This window comes from Cheilinus undulatus, linkage group 17 (assembly GCF_018320785.1).
Source record: "Cheilinus undulatus linkage group 17, ASM1832078v1, whole genome shotgun sequence".
Classification (NCBI taxonomy): Eukaryota; Metazoa; Chordata; class Actinopteri; order Labriformes; family Labridae; genus Cheilinus; species Cheilinus undulatus.
Genome location: NC_054881.1, coordinates 4241110 through 4269104, shown reverse-complemented (window position 1 = coordinate 4269104; position 27995 = coordinate 4241110). Strand labels below are relative to the sequence as shown.

At 39.6% G+C, this 27995-nt stretch overlaps 1 protein-coding gene across 2 annotated transcripts; it reads right to left on the bottom strand.

Annotated features, from left to right (window-relative positions):
- On the bottom strand, nucleotides 1-27992 carry LOC121525605 (substance-P receptor-like). 2 transcript variants are annotated; one of them, XR_005993235.1, is made up of 8 exons: nucleotides 27553-27992; nucleotides 14909-15084; nucleotides 13156-13350; nucleotides 6975-7125; nucleotides 6644-6840; nucleotides 6381-6477; nucleotides 4956-5340; nucleotides 1-561 (listed from the first exon to the last, which is right to left on the bottom strand). XR_005993235.1 is itself a non-coding variant. In XM_041811667.1 (7 exons), the coding sequence occupies exons 1-7, from the start codon at nucleotides 27775-27777 to the stop codon at nucleotides 5158-5160; spliced, it is 1224 nt and encodes a 407-aa protein (XP_041667601.1). In that variant the 5' UTR covers nucleotides 27778-27992; the 3' UTR covers nucleotides 4740-5157. The 2 variants fall into 2 exon arrangements, 1 of the variants encoding a protein (XP_041667601.1); XM_041811667.1 differs by lacking the exon at nucleotides 1-561 and having other exon boundaries at nucleotides 4740-5340.
- Between the last annotated feature and the right edge of the window lie 3 nt (nucleotides 27993-27995).

Here is a 27995-nt window from a genome sequence, read left to right as displayed (position 1 = left end):
TTCATTTAAGTTAAATATTTATACATTTTATTTTAAATGAATCAACAATGAATGAAACCCTTCCTCAAACTATGGTAAATTAATCTCTGATATATTTATTTTATATCGTTTTAAAATAATAAAATCTGCACTGTGTAAATATTTCAAACCTCCACTGAAAATCTGTTTGGCTGAAAATATCTCACACAGTAAAAGAGCTTTCATTATTATAACGTCATAAATATCTGGTTTAGAGCAGTTGGTGTTATTATTATAGTAAAATGAATCTGTGATCCAAGAGCTGATCGTTCATCTTTTAAACGTCACAAATATGAAATATATTTAGATAGAGGCGATTACAAGCAGCAAGTACCATCAAACACATCACTTCCTGTGTGGACAGGAAGTAAGAAGATGAAATAAAAAAGCCAGTACTCTTTGCTCATAAGCTCAGTTTAACAGTGAAACACAGCACGTTCTTCCCTCTGACCTCGTCCTCATGGTGAGAAGTTTAACGGATGTTTAATCATTTCACTTCTCCAGGAAGGACCGGCAGCTGAAACGCCGATGGTTGGTGAGCATCTAGAAGGACAGTAGCAATGCTAACGTTAGCCTCTCTACACACAGGAACTGCTTTGAATAACAAATATAGCCAACACAAGGAAGTGTAAGGACTGTTTTTGTAATATGTGAATAATCTGAAGACTTGTAGCCACAAAATTTTTTTTTTTTTCACTTTTTGGTTTCCAAGAAATGGGATAACAAGTTTGTGCTAACAGGTCTTAGTCACTAATGTTTACTGTGTCATACATGAATATGTTTGATTTAAAATTTATCTCTAGTTTTTTCTTCTTTACAGTCCCAAAACTTCTTTAAAATTCCAGTGAAGAAACATCCTGAATAAAGGATGTAGAGCTTGACTTTTCTCCACCGGGTTGATGTTTGTTTGATAAGATTTTTAAGACCAAAAGTCCAGGAGAGACAAAATGGTTAAGCTTTGGAAGCGCTTGTTTAGCTCCAGTCTCTCTTTCCCAAAATTTCCTGTCTCTCTTTAGCTGTCCTATCTGACTAAATGCAAGCCTCAAAATACATATATTTAAGAAAAAAAAAGCCTACGGCTCAGAGGACTAGTAGAGAAATGTTTTCTGGTTTTAGTAGACCTCTGTAGCTTCACTGGCGGCGGCCATTGTTTACAGGCTTGCAGTGTAACTGAACTCCCTCTTCTCAGATGACACCACTGGTTTGGTGTTTTTTCTGTCCAGGCACAAACATTTCAGATTGAATCTTTGCAAGAAGGACTTGCCTGATGACGGATAGGGAATCTGGACAATCCATCAGCTTTGCAAGGTTAGCAGTCAAATTATTGTTGCAAGAATGGTGCATCGTTTTCTCACTTCAGCTTGTTTAAACTGTTGCATATTTGGTTTTCAGAGGCATTTGTTCAAACTCTGAGCATGGATTTAAATAACAGGACGTTTCCAGTCAAACTGAGACAGCCTGATTCAAGAGTTATGTACCCTGGATGGAGCCTGTGGAAATCAGCGCCTTTTTACTTCTAGCTCTGCAGTGCACAGCACATTTCTTTTAAAAAGGAAGGTGGAGCTAAGAGGGATCTGATGAGGCAACCAGTTCTGGCCAGAAGCTTCTTTTAAAACTTTTAATTGGTTTAAAAATTGTAAAACCATTTGACAGGCAAGGATGTCAAATAATAGCACTGGTTTATGAAGAAAAATAATGGAAAATAGGGCGATGTCTTGCAGCTACAGGTGAGAAATGCACCATTCTGACCAACAAATATAGCCTAACATCCCTGCAGAGCTTTAAATTCAGTGCTTTTTGGTTGCTGATCAGTCCAAAAGACATTAAACAATACAAGTTACCTATTCCTCATGTTTCTACAACATTTTGAGCTGAAACGCAGCACACAGAAATTAGAGCAGCATTTGAAATACCAACATTTAATGTGACATAGGAGGGAAACTTCTGCTTCCAACGTATTATAACCAATGTGAGCCAGTTATCTTCAACAGCAAATGCCTCCTACGCTTATTTGAAACACATCATGGTGGTTTTTGTTCCTCCCTCTCTGCCCTGTCCTCATGCCATCACATTAGCAGCAGTCAAACAGGTAAAAACAGATCAGTACGTGGACGTTGTCGGCCCGTGCAGCTGTTGTCTGTGAGGTTTAAATAGCATCATTCCTCCCCCGGCTTCTAAACAGACATTTCAGCACATGCGGTTCTTGCTGTGGTCAATGTTTTCCTATCCTTTTCTTTCCTTCAGCTCTTCATCAATCCCTCCATACGAGTCTCCGTTTCCCGTCTCATCGTCTAAATTTAGCCGCCCTGTGACCCGCCTGCTGCACGCTGAACTCTGCTCCACACATTGTCAAAACAAGGGGCTAATCCCGTCCAACAGGTGCTGCATCCGCACACAAACGCTCACGCCGAGAATTCAGAGGCCCGTTTCCACACAACACAAACACGGCGTCACAAACTCGACTTGACGTGACACTGTTGCCGAGGGGAAGCGGGGGTTCGCGCTTTCCAAAACTGGCTTTAGTGCGCCGGCGGTTAAGTGACGGAGCCGCAAACACGGTGAATAATGAAAGCGGCGAGAGTAAGGTCGACAGCAGTTTTTACTGTGGTTCTTTTTTACAGGTCGGGGGATTCTCCAAACCTGGGCTCTTTATTTACATACTAGGGTAGGGATGGGGACTGTTGTCTTCATAGAGATCACCAGAGATTCTTTTCCATTGTTTGGTGCAAAAAACGACAGGCCATTTCCAACAGCTTGTGTTGTAATCTGATATATGTCCTATAATAAAAAAATGCAATGCTGTATTTTCCTGGGAAAACTAAATTTCTTCAAAAACAGTCTTTTTAAAGTTTCTCTCCATAACTGTAATAATATGTCTTAAATTTGAACATGCTTTATTTCTTTCCACAGTGTGGCGCCTTTTAAGGCTGATTCAAGCAAATAAGGAGGAGCAACAAATTCGAATTCCGCCTAGGGCACTAAAATAGCTTGAACCGGCCCTGCTCCAGATAAACATTTTAAATGAAGTTGTCTGAGCTTAAAGTGGTTGCGGTTTAATGCGATGATCGATGATTGAAATGCAGCCGACCATTAGTGCGCTAAGCTTGATGACGACTGAGAGGAAAACAGCCTGCAGAGTCAGACTCTTCACACTCTTTATACTTGGTGAATTAAAGATTTGTTTTTGACCAAACCAGAGGTGATGGGTGTTGGAAGAGGGGACAGACTAACAACTGTGGTTTGGGTGAGTTTTACGTGTCTTTCTGTCAAGTTGTCCTTACTGTTTTTGATTGTATTTTTATGGTGAAGTTTTTACAGGTGTTTTTATAGACTTTTTGTAGCAGAGTGGTTCTACATTTAAGTCAGTACATCATTAAGTGGTTTCAGAGTGTTACAAGGTTCTGTTAAAACACTGAGAAAACAGTACAGCAATGTACTGATATTAGAAAATGTACTTTGTACTCTTGAATACTTAAGTATTTTTAAATGTAAGAACTTTAGTACTTTAACTCGAGTGAAATTTCACCAAGCAACTTTTACTTGTACTTGAGTAAGATTTGACCACGAGTATCAATACTCTGACTCAAGTACTGGAGTTGAATACTTTGTCCACCACTGGTCATTACTACCCTGACACACCAGATAGACTGTTTCACATATCTATGGCATGGGATATATTTTACATCCATCTGGGCAAATATGATCTGCACAAGCTGATCACACTCACAGGTGATTGGTCAGTGCTATCAGCTCCAAAAACCTGATTGAGGCATCCCTACCAGTGACTAGAATACATAGCAGCATGATGTAAACGCCGGAGTTTCCGCCATCCTAGTCGTGGGTGATGTCATGGTCGTTGAGGAGGTCAAAAGGCTGGTTGTTGACTGACGGAGTGGGGATCCTGAGAAGTCTTTTTTCAGAAGTCAACAAACCATTCTTTAGTCTCAGAGGTGTTGAAGTCACGACAGTTCTGCCTGCACTAGTCGGCAAATATGTCCATCTCAGCCTGCGGCTGTCCCTCTGAGTTTGGGGTGTCTATCCAGAGGGACGGTTCTGGTTTAAATATCATCTCTCTCTGGAACAAAAAGCCCTGGGATCCTTTGAACACTGTCAGATAACTTAGAATAACAATCTGAGCCTGTCAGCGACATCAACTTTTAGTGCTCATATGTTACTAATGAGGTGGACTTGCTGGTGTGTTTGGGATCATGGTCTGCAAGTACTCTTGAGCCTGAGGTCATGAACTGATGGTCGAACGTTCTCCTTTAAGATTTTCTGGTAGAGAGCAGAATTCATGTGTCCATGGTTCTTTTGATGAAATGCTGTTAGATGGAACGAAATGCTCACCTTTCAGAACTTTTGTCTGGTCAGTCTTCAGGATATTTTCCCAAAAGTCTTGGGGATCATCAGGATGTTTTTAGGCAAATGTTCTGGCCTTGGAACTCTCCCATGGATGCCATTGTTGTCCAGTGCATTTCTTATTGTTAAATCACGAAGGTATTGTTAAATCAATGAAGATAAAGCTGTCTTGAATATCAGAGCATTTGACTTCTTTGGGGGTTAAATGGTTATTCAGATAGTTTGGGAAGCCAACAACTCAGAGGATATATCCCAGCAATAATAGAAAACAGAATAAACAAGATATACCCAAGCAAAGTACAAGGTTTCTCCCCGTATTTTCTTACTTTGAGCTTTAAATGCAGCTGCGCTGTACGGTACAATGAGTCACATATTCAAGTTTTTAATACAATCATTATCAGAAGAAGAATCACACTAGTGGGGCTTTTAACAAGATGTAGACTTCGGTTTTGTTTGACTGTTTCCCTTTTTTTTAAGTCAGTTCAGAATGTCCTGCTGTCATTATTCAAACCGACTTATATTCTGGTCCTCTGCCTGTAACGGGTCTTCTAAGCCCCTAGCTATGGACTTGTACTCACTGATGATCCAGGCATCAATGGGATGTGAATGCACTCAGCCAGATGCTCACAAAAATGTGTCCCCGCTTGAAAATGTCCTTCCTTCAACAGTCTTTCTGAGAGCGTCTGAATATGACCATCTGCAGTGGAGTGAGGGCGAGCTTTCTCCCTCTGCCTGTCAGATATCATCTTGTTGTCTCCACACATCCTTGCTGTGTTTGTTCTACTGAGGGCTGGAGTTGTTGGGGCTTTTAGTGAACGTCTCTGAGCCGGAGCCGTTAGACGCTACGTGAGGCTCGTTGTGAGACGTGTAGGACGGCAGCTCCGTCCTGCTCTGCTCCGTTACTGCAGCAGGAACTGATGTGGAAACCACCGTCTCCATCCGACTGGCTCGACAAATACTCACCTGAAAACAGAGACAGTTCGTGAGGGATAAGCGCAAATATTGCCAACTTAATTCCTGCTTTATTTCTGTTTTTTACAAGGGGAAGGATTGTTCAACTCCAGAGATGTGAAATCCTCACTCTAGCATTGATCTGCTATCCCTTGATAGATTTTTTTTAGCCAGCAACCGCCGAAATAAAGGTGCAGAGACCGGGGACCCCCACTGTACTTGAAGGTGGCTGAACATAGCAATACGCATTCAAGGCTGCCCATAAAAGGGGGTAAATGGGTGAGCTTTCTGGGAACCATGGAGGTCAGGAAAATCATGGTCAATTGTAAAGTTAAGCTGTGATATCCTGATTTATATTGAACCTGAATAATTACCAATCATTAAAAACAAATTTTATTTTTATTATTCTTTTGTGCTGTATCTATCCCTCCAAAAATTGTAAATGCCTTTTCTTTAAAACAGAATTAAAATGGATTAAAAACGGCAAACATTGGAGGAGATTTTGAAAGAAGCAGATATGGCAAAAATTAGATAAAAGTGGCACAAAGTAAGCGAATAATGGCAAAAACAGGCATAAAAAGGATTAAAAAGTAGCCAGATGGGTTTAAAGTGGCAAAGGTGGGTGGAAAAAAAGGAAAAATTGTTTTAAACTGGGCAAAATCGATTTACAGAGGTAGAAAAAGAGGCAAAAATGGGCAGATATGGGTTAAACCAACAAAAATTGGCATAAAAAAATAATGAAATTTGGTTTAAATGGGTAAAAATGGGCCTAAAAATGGTTAATAGTGGCAATGATAGGTCAACAGGAGGCACAAAAAGGTGGAAAATGGAAAGAATTGGTTTAGAAGTGACAAAAATGAGTTTTCAGTGGCAAAAATTTGTTAAAATTGGCAAAATTGGTGTGAGGTGGCAAATGTGTAATTTAAAAATATTCATTTTTTTCTAAGGCATCTGGAGACCCCCTCTCAGCGTCTTGCAACCCCATTTGGGGTCCTGACCCCAACGTTGAGAACCACTGCTCTAATGGATGTAGTTGCAGTGAAATCCCTCACCTGGGTCTGCAGGTAACGCGGTGATTTGAGCTCCAGCTCCTCTTTGGCAGCTGTAGGAGAGCAGCAACAAAACACCTGCTGGAAACCAGCTCTGAACCTGCCGATAGAAAGACACAGATTTCATAAGAGGGTGGATTAAACTGGCAGAAAGGATTATGCCCCACATGAGCAGGTCGTAACACGTATCATAGAGAAACAGATTAACACTCAAGCGCTCTCACAGATTGTCATTATGGCAGGGAAATACCAGAGAGACTTCCTACCTGCTGTTGAGGCAGTAGTAGATGATGGGGTTGTACATGGTGGAGCTCATAGCCAGCCACATGATGGCCAGGTACACCTGCTGGATGTAGCGCTGCTCAAACCAATCAGGGAAGAACTGGTGCAGCAGGAAGTAGACGTGGTAGGGCAGCCAGCAGACAGCGAAAGTACACACCACCACGATCATCATCTTCACCACCTGGCCCAGAAAAACAAAGACAGAGACGGCGCTGCTGGCTTTAGAATAATCTCTGAAGTTTTCAGGCTTCATACGAGGATTAAAAGGCCATCAAATTAAACGAGTGGGAGTGCACCGGGGTTACGCAGCCTCACCTTCCGTTTGGCGATGAGCTGCTCTTTGTAATGCTCCGACGAGTCTCCGGGAATCTCACTCGCCCAGAGGGTGACACCCACGGTTGTGTACGCACATCCCATAATGCAAAGTGGCAGGAAGTAGATCAGCACTGTCACACATACATAGTATCTAGGAAAGGCAGAAGAAGGATGACATTTTCCCGGAGTAAAGCACAAACAGCCCAACCTGTCACTGAAAACAGATTTTTCTACATGTGTAGTTTCAAACCTCTGGTCTGCTTTATTAGCAGTTTTTAAATGATGATTTTTTTTTTTAAGGGAAAAAATAAATAAAATAGAACCTGTTTGACAACGTGAAGCAGGCTAAAAGATCTCAAAAAGCAAAACCTCCTACCTCAAGCCAGTGTGCACCTGAAGTCAAGGAGATGCTGCATTATTTTTTTTTAATCATATTTTGTCACGACTTTTGAATAAATGTTCTGAAATTTGTATGGAATTGTCATTTATGTGATAGCATATATATATATATATATATATATATATATATATATATATATATATATATATATATATATATCTTAATCAGTTTTTTAATCAGTGTCATCTAGTGGGCCGGGTATTACTGGCGGCGGGCCAGTTTTGGTCCGCAGGTTGCCAGTTGCCTACCACTGTTGTAAAGAGCTGCAGGCCACACTGACTCAGTTCAGGTCAGTGCTCATGATTTCATAATAAGAAAGAGGCTGGGCAAAAATGGCAACCATGGTTAAAACCACAGCTTACCAAAAAGAAAACAATGGCCGTCTCACATTTGACTAAAAGTCCCCAAGACATTTGGGAAAATATTCTGAGCCTTAACCCTCACTCCGTAACAGTTCCACCCACTTTTCCAAAAGATACAAACTATTGCCGACTACAGTGCTAAACAGTGTGGTTCTGGGAGTACAAATCCCAGTCATTTTTTCTGTAGCAGATTTAAATATTAGCCATATTATCAGAAGTTTCTGAGTTATGAGTATAAGTCATATAGTTATGACTTCTTCAGTGCCTGATAGGTTTGGATGGTTTTTTTGTCCTGTTTTCTTATTTTTCTCTGCATATTATCACACTTAGATGTTTCAGATCATCGAACTTATTTTAATATCAGACAAGGGTAACCTGAGTTAATGCAACATGCAGTTTTAGAAATATGATTTCATTTATAAAGGAAAAAAAGCCATCCAAACCTACATTGCCCCATGTGAAAAAGCCATTGCCCCTAAACCCCTTTAGCTCTCTAAGTTTAGTCAGAAAAACACCCGTCGGAGATTTAACCTTTTTATTGCAAAATGAATATACAGTTTTACTTGCAGGGTTTGCTCAAAAGATGCTCCTTAGGTTAGTCAAGCAGCATGATTTGACTTTCCAGGGAATCTGAATGAGGGTGCAACAAGCCAATGTTAGTTGTATGTAAGTTTAGTTTTTGTCAGTGTTAGTCATCACAGATCTGTTTTTGTTAGTCTTAGTCTAGTTTTTGTCATGGAAAAAAAGCTGTCAACAAACATTTTTAGTCATAGTTTTAGTCGACGACATTAACACTGCAACAAGCTTTATGCTATAAAGGAGGAGGCTGGGGTGGAGGAGGTCAAGTTTTGCCAGCAGCAGTGTGGTGCATCAGCAATGATAAAAAGAGGGATTAGTGGGAAGTACGTCATATTTAAATATGCTGCTGTGTTGATAGAAAGAGCTGTGATTGGCTGTAGGAGCTGGAGCTTGTATCTGGAGTGATCGAAGTGCATGTGTTCTACATTAAAATGCTGTTGCAGTCACAGTGGTGTACCAGTTGCTGATTTGGGAAAAAACAGTGATAAAACATGTTTTTCTAATCCTCTTTCTGTTCAACCCAAATGTCTGTCATTGTAGGAATCATTTCTATAATGTTTTGAGATAATTTAACAACTTTCAGTCGTAGTGATTTATTCCTGAGAAGAATGTTTCAGCCATTACAGCTGAGGAAATCTACTGAAATACTGGCGAAACTTTTAGTAAACAACTGACAGGTGAAAAAAAGAGTTGTGCATTAAAAATATTGCATAAACCTGCTGTCAAGTTGAGTAAACAACAAATCTAGTGAGTTATTTTCTGGCTTGTTTTCCACATCTGCTGGCTGCACTGTGTGACAACCAGTCACTGCTAAAAGGACAGCAGTCTCATAATATTTGGTCTGCTGCCTCCATGAATACATTACTCTCCTGCCAACAGGAAGCCGTCTGATGTCTGTCCTCTGTCAGATCATGAGAGCATGTTTACATTCATTTATATTCACACAGAATACACACCAACGTAGAGGTGAACCATCACCTCCTCATCCGCAGTAGGAAATCCAGCTCACTCAATAAAAGATGCTTTAATTATCAGAAAGGTTAAGAGTGATAAGATATTAAATATGGCCTCTTCTAATGGCCTTTTCCCCTTTTAGCTTCCGCAGATATTTCCAGAAGACATCGAGCCGACATGTGAACGATGGTCATGGACGGATTCATCACCTGAACAGGAGCCATTTTAGCTGCAGGCTCCTTTTTTTCATTTGCTAAATTAATCCCACAGGAAGTGATTATGACACTGGTTCAGTCAGACTCGCCCCCTGAAGCTGCAGGTATTCAGTCCGGTCTGAGAGGGCGAGAGATCAGACCTCATTAACAACAAGGAAGTGCTACTGCTGCAGGATACGTGAGCTTAGCATGGAATAACACAGGACGGCAAAGACTGGGCGTTTTACCTGCCAGTGTTGGTTATGGTCAGAGCGCTGATGGAGCATGAAAACATCGGAAACAGAGCGGATCAGTTAAATATTTTCACCTGTAAAAAAAACACCAAATCAAAGCCTAAACCTCAGCCAGGGTCAGGATGGAGTTAGAGCAGCTAAACTTAGAGACTGGCAGCATTTATGCTGAGGTCAGACTGGTACTGGCCGATTAAACAAGTTTGGATTTCAGTTATGATGCTGGCTTCCCAACAAGATAACCAGGATTGAACAATTACCATCATTTCTACTCACATATGGTTAAAGTCAACCAGAGGCCCAGTCACTCTTGTGTGAGTCTCTATGATATCTGACGTGTCTGTAAAACTCCTCAGCTCTGTCATATTTTCTGTGGAATAAGCCTTGAGTATGTAAAAAAAAAAAAAAAAAAAGACATATTTGCTGTGGATACTGGAGGGACCAGAGCAAACAGGCTAAGACAAATCAGATATATATTAGCTTGAAATGAAAGCCAGATTAATCAGTTGAGCTGATATACAGCATGATTCACCAGTCAATATGAAGTGTGGTCAGGTCATCTTGGCAGTTTGAAATATAGACCCGACCCCTAAGTCTACTTTACCTTTGGTCAGCACGTCTTTTCTGGACATGATAAATATGTCATTATTGTCTGATATGTGCCACAGTATTTTAAAATAGCTGTTATTAAACCTCTACTTAAGCAGCCAACACTTGATTCATAACTAATTGTAGACACATCTAATCTTACTTTTAATGCTTAGATCTTAGAGAAAGTAGTGGCCAATCAGCTGAGTGACTTCCTTCAAAATAAAAGTCTATGTGAAGACTTTCAATTAAGGCTGAACAATCCGTGAAAATCATCCAATTGTAATTTTTTTCCCCCAGTATTGCAATTTAATATGAAATTATTTTTAGGTTCCTTATCTTTGGTATTGTTTGACAAACACAACCAAGAAATCATTCTATATTATTACTAACAAAATATTAGATAAAATAAACAACAAGAAGCAATTACTATACAAAAGGAGATGCTCATTTTTAATGTTGTTGTTTTAAATAAGAAAATGATATACATGAACAGAATAAGCTGAATTTTTGTAAACTATTCTAAAAAAAAAAAAAACAATGAATGTGCGTATAATGTGAAGAGCATAAAATCTCTGCCGCAAAAAAAAAACCAAACAAATAAAAAACAAATTTAAAAAATCAAACTGGTAGTATGACGCATTTCAGGTTAAGCTCTGTTAAATTTGGCACTGTCTGCAATTTGAAAATTGCTGCAGGCCATATTGTGATTAAATCTAATTTAAAGAAGCTGTAAAGTGAAACCCAACATTTTTGTCTTAACACACTAGATGTGTTGGTATATGGTTGCTGTAAACAGGTGAAAACACTGAGATCTACATGTGACTGAATTTAGGATTTAACCCGTAGATTTACGATTTAAACCTCACCTCTTTTCTGGCTTGGTTTAATGTAGGCGGGGCAAACATGGACTGTTGATGTCACAAGCCCACAGTGGGAAATGACCCCGCCCCCCTGACTACAATATAAAATCACAGAGCAGTTCATCTCAGTCCAGTCTGTTGTTAGTTGATGTCACTGCCTTTACTGAAAGTTAACAGTCAGTTAAATGCTGTTTTTCGGTTCATTGTGAGGTAAATTTGCCAAATCTACAGTGGTCTATGGATCATTTACAGCATCATAACAGAGACTTGAGACAGAAAACAGACTTTGTCTCTTCTCTGGCACTCATTCAACAGACATGCCCACACTAACAGCTTAATTTTATTAACTTAGAGATGTTTTATTTGACTGGAGGTTCATAACACAGTGAGCTGTCATACAACAAACCTAAATACAGATTTATTTTCACTTTACAGGGTCTTTTCTCTCTTTTAGCCTTAAACTGGTTTAAATCTTATCTCTCAGATCAATCTCAGTTTGTACATGTTAATAAGTCTTCTGCTTACACCACAGTTAGCTATGGTACTCCTCAGGGTTCTGTGTTTGGACCCATTCTTTTCACTTTTTATATCCTTCCTCTAATGAGGAACCATGCCATAGATTTCCATTGTTATGCTGATGATACCTAACTGTATGTATCCATGAGGCCAGATGATAAAACTCTTATTTAAACTAGAAGCATGCCTTAACGACATCAAGACCTGGATGACCAGAAATGTAACTGCCTTAGATGGCATTAGCCTTGAGAAAATCTAGGAGTACTATTTGATTACGAATGTTTTAAAGACAGCCTTCTTTCACATACACGACATCACTAAAATCAGGCACATTTCGTCTCAAAGCGATGAAGAAAAACGTGTCCATGCTTTTGCTACCTCTAGGTTAGACTACTGTAGTTCTCCTCCATCAGGCTGTCCTCTAGGTCACTAAAGACCCTTCAGCTGGTCCAAAACCAGGAGAAGAAATCATCATGGGAGATGTTCAAGGCCATGACAGCCATAAATTTGTCTTTGAGTTGTTGTTTTGTTGTTTCTCTTGTCCCTCCCTCAGCACAGCTCTGGCAGATGGATGTCAACATGAGTGTGGTTCTGCTTGAGATTCCTGTGATTTCTTCACTGGAGCACCTGGTCAGTAAGTCTTTTAGTTCTTGGTCTGAAGACTGTAGTTTCCATCTGTCTTACTCCGTCATTTTTGTATCTACTAACATCTCGGTGCCACTAATTTGCCATGTGGCTAGTTGTAATCATAGGTGATAAACTGCACTCAGCTGCAACTTTGTGAGCATATTAGCACCGACATATTATTATTGCTAATTCTTTTATGGATAAGATGCTAAAGCGGGGCAGATAGCAGGTGCTAAATCTGTACAAATCACTGTGGAATTAGCAGCTGAACCCATTCTTTCCTTAGTGTGAGGTAGAGGTGTCACTAATAGAAATAAACTCCACTGTCCCTGCATTTTCTCTCAGCTCCAGAGTGCTGTTAATTGTCTTTCAGCTCTTGTTTTGGTATCACAGAGAACGACTCTGAAATTCTAACGTATTGTCAACACTTGCATCAGCCTTGTTTACAACAAACAGGCAGCTGTTTCCATCAAACAAGCTCTGATAAACCACAATTAAACAGAGTTAGTGCCAAGCTGGTGAACATATTGGAAAATTAAGGCATTAAATTAAAGGACATTTCCCCCAGGAGCCCAAAAACAAAGCCAAATCAGAGTGGATTTAATTGTCTGCTAATGTTGCTAAACATCTGCTAGATGTAGAAATCTGATTTATTATGTGATGACTTTGTAATGCCTCTGGCCTTTTTAGTTTTCTTATTGGACGTCTTCTAACCTGAATCTTTGGGAAAAATAAAACAGAGCGCTTCACAAAATGTAACAAAACTGAAATTTTGATCGCAAACTGCACCTTAATCCTCTATTGACTGATCAGAATCAGAAAGGCCTTGTTTAATGTCATTACTCACATCTTCTTGATGTCCACGGTGTCATACTCAGGCCAGTCGATGTAGCAGACCGTGCGTCCGGGCAGCAGTGTGGTGGACGAGAAGTAGTACTGAGGGAAGGCCAGAATCAGAGCTAACATCCAGATCACAGCGATCACCACGCGGGTCTCTGTGGACGTCAGCCTCTGCTGCAGCGGATGGATGATCGCCATGTACCTGAAGGTATAGATAAACTGACATTCAATCTCTATGATCTCTGCACGCAACAAAGCAACAGGTATAAACAAGCCAGATGGCAAAGTGGTCAAAAATGATGAAACTGGTACGTTCAGATGGAACTACGGACAGAGGAATAGTTTGTTGAGCTGACATCAACATCTCTACATTTACAATAAATCAACATTTAGAGCAGTTGTGGACAACTGCCACCCACCGGCTCACTCTATGCAGCCCCCAAGTCACCATCAATTACCAATAAATTATAAACTTTGAGGAAACAGGAAAAATCTGCCATGAAAACAGAAATAAATCTCTTCCTCAACTTGTCACCACCAGTGTATGGTTAGTTCTTTTTTTAGATGTTTTATTTGATTAAAACAATTTGAATTTTTTTTAATACAATTTATGATTTTTTTTGATTGTCATGTTTTTCTTTTATTTTTCATGTATGCTTATTTTCTTTTCAATTATCCTTTAATGTAATTCAATTTTAGTTTATTTGATTAAAAAATATTTAAAACATGTTTTTTCTTTTGATTTTTAAAAATATTTTTGATGTTTTTGTTTTATTTTTCATAAATGTATACTTTCTTTTAAATTAATTTTATTGTAATTAATTTTTTAATTCATTTATATGATTAAAACGGTTTAAAACCTGTTATATCTTTTTATTTTAAAAGAAGTTTTGATATTTTTGTTTTATTTTTCATGAATGTATACTTTCTTTTAAATTAATTCTTAATGTAATTAGGTTTTATTTCATTTATATGATTAAAACAATGTAAAACCTGCTTTATGCTGATGTTTTGTTTTATTTATGTATATTTCCTTTTAAATGTTGTTTTAACACAATTTAATTTTATCTGATTAAAACAATTTAAAACCTGTTGCTTCTTCTGATTTTTTAGAGTTTTTAATGGTTTTGTTTTATTTTATTGATTTATTGTCTTTTAATTTAGTTTTAATGTAATAATTTTACGTTTTTTATTTGATTAAAACTGAAATTAATTTACTAAATTATTCTCAATATCTTTTTTAAAATCTTTTTTCAATTATTGAATGTAAATTGTATTTATTTTATTTTTGATATAATATGTTGTTAATTACATATTTCTATTTCTTTGATTTATTTTTTAAATTTAGTTCTTTTTTTTCTTTATAGTAGATTTGATTGGATGAAAGTGTTTTTATAAAGCTTTTCCAAAAACATCACTAAATATTCTTTAAAAAAAATAAATATGCAAGTGAAATAAGAAACTCTCATTCATTGAAAAAGCGATGCAGTGTTTACCTCATTTACAGAACATTTTTTATTTGGACTAGAGTTTAAAAACATATAACACTGGTATAATAAATGATCATGACAACATACTCTCCCTTTCACTGAATTGTTAATAACAAAGGGTAAAAAGGGCATTAAAGTACCTGCTAAATATTATTAGTATTAGTATTCTGGCTTTGTCACTCAGTGGTCTAAAGGTCAGTCTGGTGGTTGGATTTCTGTTGATACCCTGAAATAAAAACGATCATAGCAGAGCTGATAAAGAAAACTCACCTGTCCAGAGCGATGGCGGTCATGGAGTAAATGCTGGCAAAGATGGCAGCGATGGGGAAGAAGTTGTGGAAGCGGCAGTAAACCAAACCGAAGTACCACTCGTTGTGGACGGCGTAGGCGAAGTTGATGACGGTGTTGAAGGCTGCCATGCCAGCCTCAGCAAAGGCCAAGTTCACCTAGAAGAGAAGAATTACTGTTAACTGTGACTCAAAAAAGACCAGAACTACAGGACTATGCAGAACTTTCAGGTATGTTTGGGCTCAAAGCTGAGGCTGAATAAAGGCGTGTAATGGCGAATTAGCCTGCCTGAGGGCAGGAAGGAGGATTAACACAACCCAGGTCATGTTCTGGAGGTCCTTGCATATTACATGAGAAAAAATTCTGTTGAAAAAATAACGTCCACACCTTTTGGGTGAAGTAAGGGGTGGATGTGTCTAGTAGGAACAGCTTAGGTACCATCCAGGCAGAATCCAAAGTTGAGGATTCTGCTGGTGGCTCTGCTCTCACTGTGGGAGTGTGCAGTTGTATCATTAAAATATCAAACAGGCCAGGACCAGGGGTCTTTTTCTTCTAATTCACTATAATAGAATAAAACCTTTAAATGTTTCCTCTACCTTTGTTTGCTTTTTCTTGATTTAAAGTCACTTTTATAAAACAGTTAAAGCTTATTATAAGGGATTTACTTTTGAAGAAAGAAGCTGTACAAGAAAAGCTGCACTGATAGCATAACTTAGTTCTGTTTTTCTCTCTTCCAGCAATAATTCCTGGAGATATAATAAGCTGAATTAATTCCAAGCAGCCATCAGAAGCTGCAGAAACAGTCTGCAGTAAACCAAATCAAAATGATTCATTAGCTTGTAGCTCTTATCAACCCGGACCACCAGGAGTTAGTGAGCTTCCAGCTGCAGCTGCTGCAGAAATGAAAGTCCTCTCTATAGATTAGAATGCTTCTGTCTGAAACAAAAGGATTGAACACCACGCTGCAGGAAAAACCCACGGCCACAACAATCCCACAATCACTACTAATCCTGCTCATGGATGTGCAGCTTCTCTCAGCGTCATGAGCCACATACAAAAACATTTAAAGCCAGACATTAATGCCTGCAGCTAACCAGGGAAAGTAAAAGGCTTTTATCAGACATTTTTAATATCTTCTTTGGCCTTTAGGGGGTAAAAATGAAGTTATTTCTTTTTAAGACTCTTAGAAGCAACTAAAACAACACACTAATGTATCTGACTTTTAGGAGGAAGAGAAAGAGCTGTTGAAAGATTAAATACAGAACAAACTGCTACTGTCTTCTCACTTTTACAGATGGATTCTTACCCAGACTGATAGAAACACAAAGAATAATCTGGAACAGTCAGATCCAGGAGGATTTTAAAGAGATGGGGCCATCTTTTGACCTGTGGTCAGATTTTCTTCTATAGGCTACTCCAGATGTTTCAGTAAAAAGACTGAGATGCAGTGATTGATCAGGAACGGATCATTAAATGACTATTTTTGTTAAATATGCATGATCAGAGGATTGGTATTCTAGAAAAAGATCACTGACTCAGAGCAGCTGTTGTTAATCTTCTGGTGTCTACGGCTGGGAGCAGCTCTCCTTGTGGCCTGTAGAGACATTATGAACTGTCAGCTCATGAGTATGGAGCGCAGCAGCTCTGTGAATCAAAACCAAAGAGCGGCACCTTAAATAAAGACAACCTCTCTGCTGCTGCAGGCAAGGTTTTAATAGTTTTGGTTTATTCATTAGTTTTTATTTTTATTTCGTCTTTACCTCTCGTTTTACATTTCAGTTTAGTTTTAATTAGTTTTTCCTGCTGGGTAGTTAAGTTTTTTTTTTTGGCAAAAATGCTTAGTTTTTGTTTAGTTTTTATTAGTTTTAGTTTTTCCGGCAATATCAGATACCTGTCAGGGGTGAGATCCAAACAAACCTCTTCACTTTTCATTTCATTTATTCAATTTTGATGTTTCTATACAACTTAAGACCAAAAATTATCATTTTTTTAAAGTCTTCTCCAATCAAATCAGGGGATTTTACTCTCTTCAGCCTTGGGCATCAGTCATTATGCTGCTGTCAAAGACTAAAACTAAGGAGATTTTCTCTTTAATTTCATTTCATTTTAGTTTTGTCAGCACAGAATTTAGTTTTAGTTAGTTTTTTTTTTTTTTTTAAGTTTTTATTTAGTTTCAGTTAACTAAAATTATTTCTATATTTTAGTTTTAGTTAACTATAACAACCTTGGCTGTAGGTCAGTCATCCTCCTCTGCCAAAAACAAACATCCCAACAGCTCCCTTGAAGGATCTTTGGACCCGTCCAGCTAGAACACCTCAGGATCCCCCAGGACAGGCCTACCCACAGAAATGGCTGAGCTCCTGAAGAGCTCAGTAAACGGGCCCTCCTCTGATGTGATTTGGGTGGCTTTCACACTAAGGGCCAGATCTGGGTGCGCTTGAGCCCAAAGTCCGGTTCGTTTTGATCAGTGTGAATGCAAATGAACCGCGCCCAGGCACCAGGTCTGGGTCCACTAGGGGAGGTGGTCTCAGGTGACTGCAACCGCACCCGGATATCACCTCAACCTCGGTCAGACCCGAGAAGAGAGACAGGAATGGATGGATGGTTGAAAATAGCTCACTAAACAAGGTGACATAATGTTAAATCAGAGTGTTGAACCCTTCAGAACCCAGCGTAGCGCCGGCGCTACGATTTGCATATTAATTTTTGATTGGTGGTAGATTTAAAAATGGATAAGACAAATCGATCGTTCTTTTTGCATATTAAATCTGGGGAGTTAAGTAACATTTCACACATTCACCATGTTTCAGAGCACTTTTGTGTTGCAGTGATGGGTTTGTAAAAACACACAATAAAGCGCACATAACAAAAATCTTAATAAACGAGGCCACAGGTTCCTCTAATCTGAAGTTTCAACTCAGCAAAAATGGTTTTCTTTTATTTTCAAATGCACTTTTTATGGATGACCTTTTTTTTTTTTTACATGAAGTATGTGTTCATAAGTATCTGGCTCACTTAGAAATTTGATTGCACTATTGTAAATAGTTTGTTTTTTGCTAATTTTGCACTGTTATTTATTGTAATTTTTTTTTACAGGTTATAAAATTGACAATATCTCAAAAAGCAAATTATGTACAGACTCCAAATAAATGTCCTGTGGTTCCAAAGGATATTGTGCAACTTTTTTACATTTACAAATTTAAGGGATACAGCTGTGCAATTTCTGTATTTTAAAATATATGTTTATTGCACTTTTAAGCAGTTTATTGTAGTAATTAAGACATACGTTATGCATATTATTAAAACTCAAGATATGAGGGTTATATTGATGTAAAGCAAATAAAAATACTCCCAAAAATGGCACTACAGTATGTAAAAATGTAAGATTATGTCCTGGCAGACTTGCGTAATGGTAGATTTTAAAGGGTTAAACACTGTAAATAAATACTAGCCAAAGGAGATAAATCAGAGATGACAGATTTCAGTATCAGCAGCAAAATTAAAACACTGCTAGGGAATCCCTAAAAAACAATTACCTAGCTGCAAAAATATCTGTGAAATGTAAAAGTTAAAAAAAATGCCAGAATACAAAAATATTTCACAAATGCAGAAATAAGTGATGAAACATGTGAACCGTAGCTCCTTGCTCTGCACATTTGATAATTCAGTAATCTTTGATAGTAATGACACTAAACTGAATATCTCTGGATTTTTTAAGCAGTTCCTTGGATAAATTAAGCGATAAGACAGCGTTTTTGTAGGTATCAGGGTATAACTGTGTCCATTTGTCAATAGTTTATGTTTTAAGACCAAATTTAAAGGTTTGGGATAAAGATTTATTTCTAAAATAAAGCCAACTTCTCTGTAATCTGAGGTGAAATTACCTTCAGTTGTTGAATGATCACAGAGAGTGCATGCACCTCATTGATTTCATGTTTTCATGTCTCATCAGAGCTCTCCAAGCTGTTGAAAAGAATTGGCCGTTTTTTCCTGCAGGAGTCAGAAGAGCTGCGCTGATTACATTAATTCCCCTAATTGGCTCAGGCATGTGGCAGAAAGTCAATACTGTTTATTTATTTGATGTAATGATGAATAGAAATGTGTTTACATTAAAGATTGATGCAGTCTATCATCCTGCATGAATCTGTGGCCGTGGATTGACCAGATTTAAACATGAAGACACTCTCTCATTCAAATGTTCTACAGGAGCACAAAGAGGCCAAAAATAAAAACTGAATTTAAAAAGACAGACTGGTTGGACTGGGTGAGGAGGGTGGCAGCCATGAGGACCTGGATCACTGCAACCAGCATGTCAGAGTAATATCAATAAAAATAAAGAAAACATGACAAAAACCAGCATGAAGAATTTCAACCTGCATTAAAGAGGGGGTATTATACTTTAACGATTTTTAAACATAAATATAAAGTCACAATGTTGGGTGTCCATACTTCACGTATGCAAATTTTCAAACCGCAAGATAAACGTATGTGGCAGTAATCTTGGAATTAGAGAGTAAACTGATGAAAACCGTTTGTTGGGAATCTCTCCGAGATCTTCCTAAGACGAGATTTTGATGGAGCGAACTGATGAGGTCATCGCAACAGGATCTCCTGACTGGTTCGTCCGTGCTGCCAGCAAAGTGGAACGACCGCCCCCACAAGGCCTTTAGCCATTTAACCATTTAGTAACTCAGTAACACTTACCAAACAGATACGTCCTGCTCTATCCTTCGCTGCTGCTGGTTTTCTTCCCCCTCTCTCTCCAAACTATCAGGATCAGACTCTGGGTTTAACACGTACGGACGTATATATATATATATCAAAATTCGCCGTATTTTACTCAGTCGGACTGGTTCAGTCAAAGTTTACAAGTACGTAAACATAGCCACATTGGAGGGGGCAGGCACAAAACATTGAGTCCTGCTGCAGGCCAGCCTCCGGAAAACCAGCCAATCAGAAGAAAGCAGGTCCAGGTGGGGGTGGGGGTTGTTGAAGAGACAGCAGTGAAAACCAGGGGTATCAGACGGAGTTTAAATAAGGGGTTTTCAGGACGCCAGTGTGAGAAACACGAGGCGTTTTTTTGAGCTGTAAACCATGTAAAGCTACTATGTGGGTATCAGAGAGATGGTGTAAAGCCTTGAAAAAAGGCATAATACCCCCACTTTAACGAAAGAGTAAGAGCTCAGTGAAGAGAATCTCAGTCTGAACTATGCCTCTACACAGACCTGCACACAGGATTAGCTGGGCCCTGAAAAACCAGAGGATGGACCCCTGATAAACCCAGAGAATGGCCCCTGAAAACCCAGAGAATGGACCCTGAAAAACCAGAGAATGGGCCCTCCTTAGCTGTGATTTATTAATAATGTAAAAGCATGTGTTTTATCATTAGCATTGGTGCTAGCGTCCTGGCTAACAGTTACCTCATTTTAGAGCTGATAAGTGTCAAACTATTTCTGGGTTCTTATGTTAGAAATGTTTATCCACACCACTTTTTAACCCCTTTTCTGACCATTTTTGCTAATTCTTTTTGACATTTTTAACAAATCTTTGCTGTTTGTTGCCTTTCTTATCTACTTTTACTTCTTTCACTTTTTACTCATTTTGCCAGTTGGTTTAGGCACTTTTAAACTATTTTCACACATTTTTGCCACTCCTTTGCTGCTATGGCACCCATTTTGTCTCCTCTTTGCCCCTTTATGCCCATTTTTGCCACTTTTAATCAATTTTGGCCACTTTTTTCCCACTTCTTATTGGCATTGTTATCAATTATTCGCCCACTTCTGCCACTATTTTGCCACTTTTCCCATATATGTCACTTCTTTGATGTCCATTTTTGCCACTTTTTGCCATTTTGCCACTTCTTACTGCTTTGACATTTATTTTGCTCTTCTTTGCCACTTTTCCCCCATTTTTGCCACTTCCTGTTGGTATTATCTGTTTTTGCCCATTTCAGACACTATTTTGTCACTTTTTACCCATGCCTGCCATTTTATGCCCATTTTTGCCATTTCTTTGCTGCTTTGACACCCAATTTTCCTACTACTATTTTGCCCATTTTTGCCCCTTTTTACCCATTTTTGCCACTTCTTGACACTGTAACGTCCATATTTTCCACTTCCCATCCATTTTAGCAACTTAAAAGAATTTTTATCCCTTTTACTCATATTTGCTTATGCCACATTTTTGTGGTTGTTTACCATTGTTGCTGAAGCTTTCTCTGCTTTTCTTCTTGTATGTTGACATTTCTGTGCTATGAAGTCTAACATTACTTTCCCTCTCAGTTTAGGTCACTGTGACTGTCCACATTGTCAGCATCACCAGTAAAAAGGTCATTCTGTTTTAAGAACAGGGGTTTATATTTTTAAAAAGGAGATACTGAACTAAAGCAGGAATAAATGAAATGTATTTTTGGTGCTTTGGTAAGAGTGGTTATTATCCAGGTTAGAAATGAACTATCGTTAACTTTACAGTGGAAAATGGTTTTGCTGACCTCGTACTCCCCCATGGGTGGCCTCGCTCCTATATGCTTCTGATAAGTTACATAAACTACCTGCTACTGCATCAGCAGGCTCTGTGCATGCAAGCTCCAGGTAGTGATACGGTTCGCTCTACCACATGGCCCTCTATGGCTCCCATAACTTAACAGTGAAGACGGATGGGATCAGGACGTCACAGGGGACGTTAGGCGAGAACATCCCTTCACTGTCATTTCATCCAATTTGTCCAAGAAACCTCAGAAAGGCTGGGCAGGGAGCTCCATGTTAGCTCCCCGGTATCAACACAGATGTTCTTTATCCACAGGTGGGTTCATCATTAGGCAACACTGCCTGGGGCCTCCAGCACCAAGGGGCCCTGAAGACACACGCAAAGGTGAGCATCAAAGTCTTCTTATGAGTATTCAGAATCTAATTAGGGTGTCCAGAGTGCTTAAAAAAGCATGAAGATGGATTTTTATCGCTCTTAACATTTCCTAGGAAGGACTCCTTGACCCCCATCTGAGCTCAAAGCCACCCTGTGTTTCCATATCAAGCAAGACAGATCAATATAGAGATATCAGACCAATAAAAGTGGATTACTGACTGGTAAATAGCTATAAATAAATTTAAGTCATGTTTGTTCAAAGATCTTGTTTTACATATGTACTGTCTACTGTGAAGACATTTTTAAACTGCTGAGAAGCAGAGAAGCTGTATAGTCCCGCGGTTTTGTTATTGGCTTTTATACTCCAAATCACTAAAAACCATCCCTGTCTTTTCTTACTCCCACTACTACATGGTGAAGAACACCCAGAAAGCTTTGCCACAGTCAATAGATAAAGGCTCCCCATGCATGCTCCAGGTAGAGACACGGCTGATAACTAACCACCATAAGCCTCAATGGCCCCCACTGTTGGGACAGGCGCTGGAAACGAGAGTCAAGAGCTCATGGCTCGCCTCCTTTCCTCACTGGGTCAGTGAAGTGATGGTAAGGTGCCCTGCTACTTAGCAGCCGAGATGGACAGAACAACTGTTCTCTGAGAACACACTGGTCAGAGCAGGGCTGTGTATTACTGTAGTGCTTCCAGGTCCAGCACAGAAAAACACATAGAAAAATACAGGATCAATCGCTCGGACACCATCAGATGTTGCTTTTGTGTTTTTGGCTTTAGAGAAGGATGAGGAAGGTAGAACCAGGGGGGAGTGTCCTGACCTGGAGCAATGGGGCTACACAGGCCTGTTGCTCTACATCCCACTACTCCCTCATTTTCAGAGCAAAGGTGATGAATGCCATCCATCCATTTTATTCTGCTTATCTGAGGCCAGGTCATGGTGGCACCCCGCTAAGCACATAAACCCAGACACTCCTCCAAGCTGTAACATCCTCACTGAATGTGCCCTGAAGACCTCCAAAGGGGGGCCGTCAGGAGGCATCCATCAATCCATCCATGCATCTATCCATCCATTTATCTATCATCCATCCATCCATCTATCCATCCATCCATCCATCCATCATCTATCCATCCATTTATCCATCATCCATCCATCCATCCATCCATCCATCCATCCATGCAACATCTATCCATCTATCCATCCATCCATGCATCAATCCATCCATCTATCCATCATCAATCCATGCATGCATCCATCTATCCATCCATCGTCCATCCATTCATCCATCATCTATCCATCTATCATCTATCCATCATCCATCCATCCATCAAACCTTCTTTCCATCCATCATCTATCATGCATCCATCCATGCATCCATCCACTCATCTATCCATCCATCCATCCATGTGTGCATCCATCTTTCCATCCATCTATCCATCATCTATCCATCCATCCATCCATCCATCCATCCATGCATGCATCCATCTATCCATCCATCCATCAATCCATCCATCCATCATCTATCCATCCATCCATGCATTAATCCATCCATAATCCATGCATCTATCTATCTATCTATCTATCTATCTATCTATCTATCTATCTATCTATCGATACATCCATCATCCATCCATCCATCATCTATCCATGCATCAATCCATCCAACCATCCGTCCATCCATGCATGCATCCATCCATCTATCCATCCATGCATGCATCCATCCATCATCTATCCATGCATCCATCCATCCATCCATCCATCTATCCATGCATCCATCCATCCATCCATGCATGCATCCATCTATCCATGCATCCATCCATGCATGCATGCATCCATCCATCCATCTATCCATCCATGCATGCATGCATCCATCCATCCATCGTCCATCCATTCATCCATCATCTATCCATGTATCAGCTATCCATCATCCATCAAACCTTCTTTCCATCCATCATCTATCATGCATCCATCCATGCATCCATCCACTCATCTATCCATCCATCCATCCATGCGTGCATCCATCTTTCCATCCATCTATCCATCATCTATCCATGCATGCATCCATCCATCTATCCATCCATGCATGCATCCATCCATCATCTATCCATGCATCCATCTATCTATCCATCCATCCATGCATTAATCCATCCATAATCCATGCATCTATCTATCTATCTATCTATCTATCTATCTATCTATCTATCGATACATCCATCATCCATCCATCCATCATCTATCCATCCATCCATCATCTATCCATGCATCCATCCATTCATCCATGCATGCATCCATCCATCCATCATCTATCCATGCATCAATCCATCCATCATCTATCCATCCATCCATGCATCCATCATCCATCCATCCATCATCTATCCATGCATCAATCCATCCAACCATCCATGCATGCATCCATCCATCTATCCATCCATGCATGCATCCATCCATCATCTATCCATGCATCCATCCATGCATGCATCCATCTATCCATGCATCCATCCATCCATCCATGCATGCATCCATCTATCCATGCATCCATCCATGCATGCATCCATCCATCCAGCTATCCATCCATGCATGCATCCATCCATCATCTCTCCATCCATCATCTATCCATGCATCAATCCATCCATCCATCCATGCATGCATCCATCCATCCATAATCTATCCATCATCATCTATCCATGCATCAATCAATCCATCCATCCATCCATCCATCCATGCATGCATCCATCCATCTATCCATCCATCATCTCTCCATCCATTATCTATCCATGCATCAATCCATCCATCCATCCATGCGTGCATCCATCCATCCATCATCTATCCATCCATCATCTATCCATCCATCAAACCTTCTTTCCATCCATCATCTATCATGCATCCATCCATGCATCCATCAACTCATCTATCCATCCATCCATCCATCCATGCGTGCATCCATCTTTCCATCCATCTATCCATCATCTATCCATGCATCCATCCATCCACCCATGCATGCATCTATCTATCCATCTATCTATCCATCCATCCATGCATGCATCCATCTATCTATCCATCCATTCATCCATCCATGCATGCATCCATCTATCCATCCATGCATGCAACCATCTATCCATCCATCCATCATCTATCCATGCATCCATCCATTCATCCATCCATCCATCCATCATCTATCCATGCATGCATCCATCCATCCATGCATGCATCCATCCATCCATCATCCATCATCTATCCATCCATCATCTATCCATGCATTAATCCATCCATAATCCATGCATCTATCTATCTATCTATCTATCTATCTATCTATCTATCTATCTATCTATCTATCATCCATCCATCCATCATCTATCCATGCATCAATCCATCCAACCATCCATCCATCCATGCATGCATCCATCCATCTATCTATCCATGCATGCATCCATCCATCATCTATCCATGCATCCATCCATCCATCCATGCATGCATCCATCTATCCATGCATCATCCATGCATGCATCCATCCATCCATCTATCCATCCATGCATGCATCCATCCATCATCTATCCATGCATCAATCCATCCATCCATCCATGCATGCATCCATCCATCCATCCATAATCTATCCATCATCATCTATCCATGCATCAATCAATCCATCCATCCATCCATCCATCCATGCATGCATCCATCCATCTATCCATCCATCATCTCTACATCCATTATCTATCCATCAATCCATCCATCCATCCATGCGTGCATCCATCCATCCATCATCCATCCATCCATCATCTATCCATCCATCATCTATCCATGCATCAATCCATCCATGCATGCATCCATCCAAAAAAGTGGCAAAAAGAAGATGCAAAAATTTCGGAAAAAAGGACACAAGTGGCAAAAGGTAGCTTATTTGGACAACAAGTGGCACAATTTAAAAAAAGGGCAAAAATGGGCTAAAAGTTGCAAAATGGCCAAAAAAAATGTGAAAAAAAGGGTATTTATTGGTAAAAGATAGCTTAAATGGGTAAAAAGTGGCAAAAATAGTGAAAATGGGAAAAAGTTCTCCTTTTTAAGCTTTTCAGGGGGAATAATATTTAAAATGAAGACATAAAAGAGCCACAAATAATCATCAAAGAGCCACATGTTGAGTATCACTGGTCTAGATTATAACCAGCACAATATTAGCTAAAACCAGAGCTGAACAATTCTAAAATATCTAATTGTGATGATTTTGACTTGTTTTGCAAATTGGATAGGAACTGATATTATAATTATTATGTAATTCTTATATTTAATAAGAAATACATACAAAAAAAGTATGATTTTTGTAGACTGTTCTAAAAAAAAGCCTGTTGATGATGGCATGATATGTAATCCAATCCAATCCACTTTATTTATATAGCACATTTTACAAAACACTACGTTTACCAAAGTGCTGCACAGTGAGGAAAACAAGTAAAACAACAACAACAACAACAACAACAAAACCCAAACACCACAGTGAACATAAAAAAACATCATAAAATACATAAAAACTTCAGAGACCAAAAACAAGCTTAAAAAGAAACACACACAGCAGGGCAAATAAAAACAGATAGAAGACACACAGTAGATCACACAACTCTCATGCTGAGTTAAAAGCCAAGGAATAAAAATAAGTTTAAGATGTGATTTAAAAGTAGGTAAGGTGGGGGCCGTTCTGATTTCAAGAGGTAGCTCATTCCACAATTTAGGTGTGACAACAGAGAAAGCTCGATCACCACGGGTTTTTAATCTAGACTTTGGAACAACAAGACGGAGTTGATCGGCTGATCGCAGAGATCTAGACGGGGTGTACACCTCTAAAAGGTCAGAGATGTATTCGGGAGCAGATCCATTTAATGACTTAAAAACAAACATTAAAATTTTAAAATGAATTGTAAAATGAACAGGGAGCCAGTGAAGGGAAGCCAGAATGGGGGTGATGTGTTCGTGTTTACGAGTCCCTGTTAAAAGACGAGCCGCTGCATTTTGGACCGACTGTAAACGTGCAATGGAAGCTTGGTTTACTCCGATATGAAGTACACAACAGCTCTGCTGCTGCAAAAAAGTTTTAAACTGCTATTTTGACTCAAATTTCAGGTTGAAGAAATATTGCATCTTCTGCGATTAGAAAATTGCAGCAGGCCGTATCGCGATTTCATCTAGTTTTCGATTGATTGTCCAGCCCTCGTGGCAACAGTGTACTTTAGAAAATATTCTTAGTTTTTTATGGCATCTGGAGACCCCCTCTCAGTGTCTTGCGACCCCTAAGGGGGTCCCAGCCCCAAGATTGATCATCACTGCTTTACAGGATGAAAAATAGAAATATTTACTTTATATTTGATTATTGGTAGATGTTTTGTACTAGAAATCAGTGAATATAATTGGCTTTGACCATGCTACAGTACTACAGGAGATAACCTCAGTAACAGGAACATTCTGGCTTTTTTGCATGATAAAACTGTCCTTTAATGGGCTTTTTATGTTTAGTCATTAATTACGCACAGCTTGAGTTAATAAATGCACATTTCTGCATGATAAATGCTCTATAAGCCAGATGTTAGTCCCTTATTTTAAAAGCTGGACGTTAAAACTGCTCTAAGAGTATGCCATAGTTTAAAGCATGTGCCCCTCTGGCAGAGAGAATTAAATTGCCATAGGTGGTTGGAAACCAAAGTTGCCCATCCCTGAGCTGAGAATGAAACCAGCAGCTGCTACACTTTCGAGTTTCCTCTCCAAAGAACGTACCAGAAAGTAGTTGGTGACGGTCCTCATGCGTTTATGCGCCAGAATAATCCAAATGACCACCACGTTCCCGACCACCGACACGGCCACGATGCTGCAGTACGCCACAGCCCACAGTGTGATCTGCCACACGGGCTGGATGAACTGGTTGAAGCCGTCGCTGCTGTTCGCGGACACGTCCGTGCCGTTCTCCGGGTTCAGGTCGGTGCCGTTAAACAGAGGATCCATCTTCTGACTATCAGCCGCTTTGGCGACTTGGTTGTTGTTAAAAATAGACTCGTGTCCTGTTACTGGCACGGATTCCGCTCTGGAAGGAGAAGGAGACGTCCTTGTGAGAATCCAGAGCGCGTCATTTCCACTTTTATGCGCTGAATGCCGATTTTACGCACCGTGAAGACGCGCGCTCCTGGAGGAATCACCGCACCAAAACGCACGACGCAGCTCTC

What these genes read in the sequence shown, in the direction of transcription:
- LOC121525605 (XM_041811667.1), bottom strand. Translation starts at nt 27,777, where the DNA reads ATGGATCCTCTGTTTAACGGCACCGACCTGAACCCGGAGAACGGCACG. An exon ending in ACCGTGGACATCAAGAAGAT is followed by an intron (nt 7,126 to 13,155) that starts GTGAGTAATGAC and finishes TGCCTTTCCTAG; the next exon opens with ATACTATGTATGTGTGACAG. An exon ending in TACTACTGCCTCAACAGCAG is followed by an intron (nt 6,478 to 6,643) that starts GTAGGAAGTCTC and finishes TTCTATCGGCAG; the next exon opens with GTTCAGAGCTGGTTTCCAGC.